The sequence below is a fragment of the Panthera pardus genome, unplaced genomic scaffold, assembly GCF_024362965.1.
Source record: "Panthera pardus isolate Hobbes unplaced genomic scaffold, ASM2436296v1 HiC_scaffold_4, whole genome shotgun sequence".
Taxonomy (NCBI): Eukaryota; Metazoa; Chordata; class Mammalia; order Carnivora; family Felidae; genus Panthera; species Panthera pardus.
In genome coordinates this window covers 19406696-19415973 of record NW_026526969.1, presented here as the reverse complement: position 1 = coordinate 19415973, position 9278 = coordinate 19406696, and the positions used below count along the sequence as shown (strand labels likewise).

At 43.7% G+C, this 9278-nt stretch overlaps 1 protein-coding gene across 4 annotated transcripts in view; it reads right to left on the bottom strand.

Moving 5' to 3' along the window:
- Window positions 1-5773: 5773 nt before the first annotated feature.
- ZNF75A (zinc finger protein 75a) overlaps window positions 5774-9278 on the bottom strand; it is a 51072-nt gene continuing 47567 nt past the window's right edge. For all 4 annotated transcript variants that reach the window (XM_053894022.1, XM_053894020.1, XM_053894021.1 and 1 more), the window contains one exon: window positions 5774-9124. In XM_053894022.1, the coding sequence (XP_053749997.1) occupies window positions 8529-9124 (596 nt within the window). In that variant the 3' untranslated portion in view covers window positions 5774-8528. The remainder of the gene's footprint in view (window positions 9125-9278) is intronic.

Genomic DNA, 9278 nt, shown 5'->3' with positions numbered 1-9278 from the left:
GGTCGTGTATGTTAAAACTCCAAAGAATCAACAACAACAACAAAACTCCTGGAACTTATAAAGCACTTGTAGAAAAGTTGAAGGTTATTAGGTTAATACATAAAATTTAACCACTTTCCTATACACCAACAAGGAACAAGTGGAATTTGAAATTAAAAACAAAATACCATTTACATTAGTAAAATAATAAGCTGGCTGAACATCTAAATACCAAAGACATGTACAAGGTATACATGAATAAAACTACAAGATTAAAGAGATAAAAAAAAAATAAATGGAGAGACATTCCATGTTCATGGATAGGAAGAATCGATAATGGGATGTTACACAAATTAGGTGAAGAACCGTTAAAATTCAAAGATAAGAAAATGAACAACCCAATTAAAATAATGGGCCAAATATCTGAACAGACACCTCACCAGACAAGGTACACAGATACAAAGATGTTCCACATTACAATTCATTAGGGAATTGCAAATGAAAACAAAAACACTGGGGTGCCTGTGTGACTCAGTTGTTAAGAGTCTCACTTAGGCTCAGGTCATGATATCACAGTTCGTGAGTTCGAGCCCTGCATCAGGAGTTTCACTGACAGTGCAGAGCCTGCTTAGGATTCTCTACCCCACCCCAGCTCTCTCTCTCCCTCTCCTCCTATCCAGCTTGAGCACTATCTCTCTCAGAAATAAGTAAACTTTATTAAAAAATAAAAAAAATAACACCATGCAACCATCAAAATGGTGAAAACCCCAAAACACTGAACACAACTGTCGGCAAAGATGTGGAGGAACAGGAAGTCTCATTCATTGCTGATGGGAATGCAAAATGGCAGAGCTTTCCTGTTACTCTCCTGAAAATCTCAGACCCATTTGAGCCTGAGAATGGTTAGAAGAGAGGTTGTTTTCAGGTACTAGACTGTGCACAGGAACAAGAATGATTTTGGAGGGCACAGCATCCTGGTTAACTCTACAGAAAAAAACTGGGTTTCTTTCTGAAAACAAGACACCATCCCTAAGAAGGGATTTCTGGCCCTTGGGGAGATAGGCGAGATAGCAACATTTAGTCAAGAAAATACCACTTCCTGAGATGTAACTGCCCCACTCTCTCTTTCTCTTCCTTCTAAGACGGTGAGGCTGACGTGAGTGGTCAAGATAGTGTTGGAATGGAGCACCAGCAGAGTATCTCAGAGAGCTGAAGGGGAAGAATGCATAAGAAGTACTCAGGAGCCCTGACTCATAAATTCTGTTCCCTAACTGCATGGACAAGAATTTGATTTCTTCCTGGACATCTCATATTCAAAGGACCTTGTCATATCTGAACTAGGAACCAGAAATCTTCCATTGTCTTCATGCATCTTCTCCAACGTATCTTAAGACAATCACTTTCTGCCATTTGCTTTATATATCTGCTCTCAAATGGGACCCATGATCACTGTTCTTCACCCCTCCTGGCAAGTAGGGTAGATGAGATCCTGTAAGATGAGCTTTGAAGTTGAAAGATGTTATACAAGGTTGGCCCTTCACTAGAGCCTGGTATCACTGTCCTCTGTAAACCTGAAGTGCCCTTCTCTGATCCCGTTGGTAAAGCACTCTTCGCCATGTCAGATGTTGGAACCTACTGAGATTGTTCTTGGTAAAACGTTTGGATCCTTCAGTAACTATGGAAGATGCCAATCACAACTGCTCATTTGACCCTGAAGAAGTGAATTTTTCTGCCGGGCCCATGCAGAGGAATATTCTCTAAGTCATCTTCTTAAAGGAGAATGCACAGGTCCTAGTTCTACTGTCTGCAGTAGGTACCCATTGGACCTGAAGCTTCAGCTTCCAAGATTGTAATAGTGTAATAATCGTAATAATGATGCCTATCGCACTAACCAAGAAGCCACGTGGAATGGAGGAAAATGATATTAAATTGTTGAGTCAAGTGTTGCGGGAACTAGTTCTGTCCTATTGAACCGGTTATCCTCCCAGGTTCCGATAATGGTGAAAGGATTAACTAGATCTGTGCTCCCCAAACTGGTGTTCCACCAAACAAGCCTGGGAGTTGTTAGGTGGGACTTCCATACACGACAGCATCACCACAAGGGCCTCCAACTCAAACGGGGCTGGTATTCACTGCATGCTGACGCTCCTTTCCTTTGACCTACCCTCCGCCCCCCCCCAACACCTCCCGGCTTAGTTTCACACTACACTTAAATGTAAATGCTCGAAGTCTTCCTATAACAAAACACTCACTTTATTCTAACCCACTGTCCCTAAATTTACTTGGATGAATAATACTTTTTGTCATGGAACATCTCTGCACGTCTCAAAGTGTTCTCTGAGTACAAGTTTGAGGTTCACTGGTGGAGCTAGATTTGTAAGGGCCTTTCCACATCCTTCTGTATGCATCGTCCATGGCAGGAACAGCTCGAGGGCTTGCAAGACTGCCAGGTCTGTGTGAGCATCCGGGCCCTTGTTACCAGCAAGGCAAGTGGTGGAGAGCAGACATTGCAGGGGTTGGACCAGGAGGGGAGGCAACCTGAGTGGAGGTGATTTTCCTGCAGTGTACATGGAATGTGGTCTGCCTATTCCAGGGTGAAGATCCCTGAGCTTTGGGTTTGGGCATTCACGAGGATAAAATGATAACCTTGGATATTCATAGGTCCCCAACATATAAGTCTCTGTGTGATCCTTCAGAGCACTTCAGGCTTTCTTCCACCTCTTCTGGTCACGTGCAAGACCAGGACTCATGGCCATCACACATCAATGCAGCACTCGATACCTCAAGAAGAAAGATTACTGAGCCAGTGGATGCCCTGAGGAACCAAAGCTAATGGGCAGGTGGACATGGCAGTTTCTCCTCTTTGGTATACTTTCATTCTTGTGTTTGTTACATACGAGATTGTGTTAGTCTTATGCCTGAACTTAAGATTCAAGGTTGCCGAAGACAGACACAGCCCCTCCCCTCCCCATGCTTATATTTTTATGGGAGAAGACAGACAAAAACAAGTAAACAAACCAAATAACTCTCAGTGGTGATACATGCTATGATGGAAATAAACAGCGCTCAGAGTGGTAAGAGTAGATAGGACTGGTACATGAGTAAAAGGAACAGTGAGCCTTGTGTGAGTGTGGATTTGAAAATGTGGGAGTTTGGAGAGATCATAAAAGAGAATATCGTAGAAGTGCCTCTTTTAAAAAAAAAATGTTTAATGTATTTATTTTGAGAGACAGAGAGAAAACAAGGGGGGATGGGGACAGAGAGGGAGAGTGAGAATCCCAAGCAGGCTCTACGCCTTCAGCGCAGAGGCTGACGTGGGGCTCAGTCTCACGAACCATGATATTGAGACCTGAGCCGAGATCAACAGCCCAATGCTTAACTGACTGAGCCACCCAGGTGCCCCTGTAGAAGTTCCTCTTAAGTGAAAAAATAAGTTTGGAAATACAAAATTCATCCTCTCTTTTAAGGATAAATAGCTATCATGAGGGCTAACACTCCCTCACCATAAAGGATGAAAGAAATGTTTTAAACAAACCTTTATCCTAACTCTTCTCTGTAAATTATTGCTGCTTAAGCTACTAATATTTTTTTAATTTAACTTTTCTCAAGTGAAACATATTTTACTTGTACCTTTATGAAATATTAGGGATCCTTCACTTTTTGTTTTCCTTCAAATGCTTTGACACTGTTCCGTTGTTCATACACATCATGGACAAATGCTTAGTGTGACAATTATGATGTTGGAAATCCATCCTTTGCTTAAAAAATTCAACCTTAAGCTTTCTTACTAAGTTTTCCCTTAAAGGTGCAGGGTACCCCAATACTATAAAGCTTAATATATTGTGTTAGTGGCAAGATCAGTGCAACTCCACAGTCATCATCCTACCGTGGGAGAAGGGAGAAGGGAGAAGCGATTCTGACAGTCCTAAACCTGAAACTCGGAGCTGCTCAACCCCCGTCAGGAGACACAGACGGAGGGCTGCTTTAAAGCAAAGTGCGGGTGTTCTCACATGCGCTGAGTCACACAGGAGAGCCTCACACATGCTGGACTGCAGAAAGCTCTTCTGCAACAACAGCCCGATTATCACTGCCCACGGCGGATTCATACACGGAGGAATTCCTGCACAGAAGGGACACCGGCAGATGCTTCAACAGCGCTCCAGCCTCGCTCCCTACTGAACCACACAAGAAATGATAAAGGTGACAAGTGTGAGAGGGATTTAGTGACGACAATATGCTTTTGTCCAAATAGGTTTTGGAAACAACCCTAGAAACACCACGTGTGAACAAAAAGTTCAACCTTTCCTACTTGAGGACACTCCAGAGACTCCATTCAGGTGAGAACCCACAGAAACAATGGGAGCCCTTCAGCAAATAATCCACTCTGCACACCGGAGGGGAGAGCCCAGAGAGAAAAGCACTAGGCAGTCTTGACCCATGACACGAGTGCAACTGGCCGGGAAACGCAGAAGGTGGTCGGTGAACACTGGTCTGTGCAGTGACTCGATGATTGGAAAGGCCTCTATGGAATTCAAACCACCCGTGTTATGTCAACTGTCCAGGGCGATCTGATCGAAAGGGCTGCCCAGCATTCTTGCTCTCATATTCTCCGGGGGAATGAAACACTCTTCTCACGGCTCCTGTAAAAGCTGATCACCCCTAGCACCTTGGTTCAATTCCAAGCTCTCCTCTTGTCCTTCCCCTCCAGCGAAGACAGCGGAGGTTCGCAAGACCACCTTGAGGTTCCAGATGGAGTCTCCTAAATGGCGGGGAACACTCTGGGTCTGCCATGGACCCCACACTGTGGCCGCTTAGACCAGTGCAGAGAGGAATGAGGATTTCAGGGTTACACTGGTCAACGATCCAGTTCTCAGAACCAAGCAAGGAACCATTATAAAGCTGTGACCAAAGCAATTGAAACACAGCAACTTCTGGACTGTCCTAAAATCATTTGGCTATATTTCTGAGAGCCGTAATACTAACATTTGAGGCTAAATCTAAGGTTGTGTGTTCCACTTCATCTTGAACCCAACCTAAATTTTGATTTTCTGTTGCATTTTTGGTTATCAATGCTCAACCCTGTGAAGAAGCAATAGAAATTCCTTCTCCCAACGTCCACACGTCCACCCCACGTTATAAGCATAAGGACTTGTGGAACACTGTACTACTGGTAATTGGCTAAGCAGACATTCCCGACAGAGGCTTCTCAATTGAAATGTCCTGCTTCTGCTTTCCTGCACAACCTTCCTTCCAACTATCACCTTAGTCCAAGAGGGCAGCCACCTTCCTCTGTACACCAATCAGGGCAAATGTGCTTCTGCCCTAGGTCGCGTGTTTTTTTTGAGACAAAACTTACATATGATATGTGAGGGATAGTTACCAAACGATTCCTTAAAGCCTACTGCACTCACATGAGGAATGAAAGGCAACCCATCCCCTCTGTAGCCCATCGATCAATAGAAACCTATCTTATGCACATAAACACTGGAGCACAGGGGAACAGAGAGCAAGGATAGGGGAATGAAGCCAGAGAGGCAGGGAGAGATGGTTGCCTTGTCCACTTGAAAAAATGACCAACCTGGATTGTCTCAGGTAAGAAATCAGTCCTTTGCTATCATGTAAGCTCCTCAGTGTGCCCACCAGTGTTACATTGGCTCAGAGGAAGGCAGATTTCTGTTGAGGGTCAAAGTCCACATGGAACGACACAGAAAAGCTTCCGCAGCTCTAGTAGATAGCTGCCTCTATTTGTATGAGCCAGGTTATGCTGCAGAAACACACGACACCAACACCTCAGTGGTTTAACAAAAGTTTATTTCTCATTCCCATAAAGTCCATCACAGGTCTGGGACATTCTCCAGAACAGCTCCTCACCAAGGGGCCAGGGGGCGGGGTGCTCAGCATTCCAGACTACTTTGACCCTGTGGCCCCTTCCTGTGTGGGCTTCCATGATTGACGCAGACGAGCACTACCGAGTCTTGCACCAACAATGAAAGGCTTCAGCCCAGAAGTGAGGCCTCTGCTCATAACCCATTACCCAAAACTACCTCGTGACCCTGACTTCAAGTAGCAGAAAACCACAACCACTCTCTCTACTCTTCACTAGAATACGAGTCCCGTGAGAGTGGATTTCCAGCTCTTTTGTTCACTACTATCTTCTCAGTCTAGAACGGTGCCTGGGCCCACGAGAGATCCCCATCAAAGTGAATGAATGTAGCACCAGGAAGATGTCCACATGTATCCCGGGATGACACAGTACCAGTAGTCGAAGGATGAGGGCGTTGGGTAACAGCTACGCAGACGGGAGCTTCAGAGCTGGCTGTGCTTACGAAATCATATTTGAACCATCTTGAAGAAAATAAAGTCTCATTGAGGGCGCTAGACCATCATGAGACTTAAACCATAAAGCACTGCAGTCACAGACCAAATCAGCTAAGCACTATCACCACCAGCAGCGCTCAACTCCTGAAAGGAGTCGCCAATAGCCACAAATGCACCTGCTTCCTAAGTGTAGTCAGTCTGCCCAGCGTATCATGGGGAGCAGGGGAAAGGGAAAGAAACGCACGGTGAGCATCTACTACTGGCCAGGCTGTGGGGTGCTTTTCCTTCACCAGCCCCTCTAGTCCCCAGAATAACCTTGAGACGAAACACAGTTTTCTTTCACAGAGAACGTGGAGGCTTAAGTGTTTCAGTAACGAATCAAGCCACAGGAATGTCTTATAAGCTAGAAACAGACACAACACAACGTCATCCAGTCTGGCCCTGCAGGGATAACACACACAACCATCCTGCAAATGCTACCTTCAGGCCTGACTCATTCAGCTAAGTGACAACCAACGGACGTACCAACTATAGGGTCCCGAACACGTCCCTGTAACCAGACCTTAACTTTACAAGCCTTAACTTCATCATTTATAAGCCATTTGGAAGAGATCACTTAAACCCTTTCCTGATACTACCTAAAAGCTCTAACAGGAATACATGTGAGTCATTGTTGTAGATAAGAGTTTCGGGAAGATCCACAGTGTATAGAGATTTTCAGTCATCTATCATTTATCACCTAAGGCTGTCGTTAAATGCTGTGTGCAAAACAGAGACCTGTATACCCTGTCTGACTGATAATAGTTTACAGTGTAAGACAATCAACATGGATGTAGATTCAGCCAACCTTACCCACCACTCAGCAGTTCCCGAACTTTCCTCTTGGGAAACCAATCTTCAGCCACACCCAGTGAACCGCTTCCTGCCTGCAGCACACACTCCTTCCTAAACCTAACCCTCTGCTTTAAAACCAAAAGGCAAATTAAGAAGTAAATAAAAACCTGAGTTGATCCTGAACTCCCATAAATTTCCCTTTAAGCCCCAGGAAAGTTTTAATATTCATGGTTGACATCATCAGAGGGAAAGGTCTATAGTTTCTTTTATTGCAGACAACTCTTCTTTACATGGAATATATAACATGTCTAAAAATTCCAACCCGTTTCCATACAATCTTATTGATATTGGGTCCTTTATCAACCACTACAAATGAGAGGTATAAATTAGTGCACTGGTCCTTCTTCTGACAGATTCCCTACTGGTGAAATAAATAGCATTTCATCACAGTAAAAATGGGGCTAAAAGGATTTAAGAGCTAAGTTGCTAAAATATTTAAGAAGGAAATCAGGGGCACCCAGCTGGCTCAGTGGGTTAAGCATCCGACTCTTGACTTGAGCTCGGGTCATGATCTCACGGCTTGTGAGTTCAAGCCCCGCATCGGGCTCTGCACTGACAGTGCAACACCTGCTTGGGATTCTCTCTCTCTCCCTCTCTGCCCCTCTCCACTCACACGGTCTCTCACTCTCTCAAAATAAATAAACTTAAAAAAAAAAAAAAAAAGGAATTAAAATGATGTCCAACTCTAGGAACAGGGTCCAATGACAAGGGAGAGGAAGAAAATCCAGTGTAGTTCTTGGATAATTCAACAATAGAACTCATTTTTGCCCCATGGGACTCTTGACATTGGTAAGCCTTCTACCTTGAAGGCAATGGTACACAATTAAACAGGCTGGTTATTGCTTTTTCTTTTGGAAGACCATGCTACAGATGTTTCTCTTATATGTGTTTCAAAGTCGCTGGAAAATCAATGCAAAACCAACAAGATGATCACAGAAGACTGATTAATTCAGAGATGTATTTGCTATTTGAAGGTGAATTTGCTGCCAGGTACAATCACAAAATAGTTATATTCCTTACGCAGAAAGTTCTTTGAACATCTTTCTTGCAAGGAATTCCCTGAAGATTTACACGTAAAAACGTTAAACGGTACAAAATTAACGCATCCCCTGCAAAGTCAACCTTGACTCTTTTCTGAGAAACATGTTTATATCACCAAATTTTCCATTGATGTAGAATTATTCATGCTTCATAATTTTGTATTTTTTTCATAAACATCAGGGCTCGGCTGTACTTGGTGAATTTCCTCTTTTGGGAAGAAGTAGAAGCGTCCATTCATTGGTGGTGTTTCTGGTGTGTAATAAGGCTTGACTGCCTGCTAGCTTCTCATGCTGATGCTACATGTGGGTTCTCCGGTGTTTAGTAAGGTGAGAATTCTGACTGAATTTCTTTCCACATACATAACACATAAAGGGTTTCTCTCCAGTGTGAGTTCTTTGGTGTGTACGGAGATTTGAATTTTGACTGAAGCTTTTCCCACACCAGGAGCATTTGTATGGTTTTATTCCTTGGTGTATTGATACGTGCTTATTAAGATCTGATTTCCCTCTAAAGCTCTTACCACAATGCTGACATTTATACGGCTTCACTTCAGTGTGAATTTTTTTGTGTTTAGTAAGATCAGAGGTAAGTCTGAAGTTTTTCCTACACTCCTGGCATGTAAAAGGCTTCTCTACTGCACGGGCTTTCTTGTGAAGATCCATAAGTCTCTGCAGCTCATCTTCCCAGATTGAAAGTTCCTTTGTTTGGTTCACTGGAAACTCTTGGTGCCACTTCCCCATCCTGTGTGTATCACCATGGTTTTCTTTGCCTGTTGTTTTCTGGGGAACTTTTGCTCGGGCCTTTTTTGATACTATGTCTCCTGGTGCTTGTATTTCTAAATCAGAAACACATATAGGCTGATGGTTTTCAGTGTCACTTTTGTGCTTTATTCCTGTCAGAATAAACGGAACAGTCAGCCCACTGCACAGCAGAGCAGAACAACTACAGGAATGGAGAGGAAAATCCAATGATTTTGACTACAAAATACAGACAGACAGAATTTAAAATGTTAAGCCCTGCGAAGGTTGCTATCAAGGCATTTATCC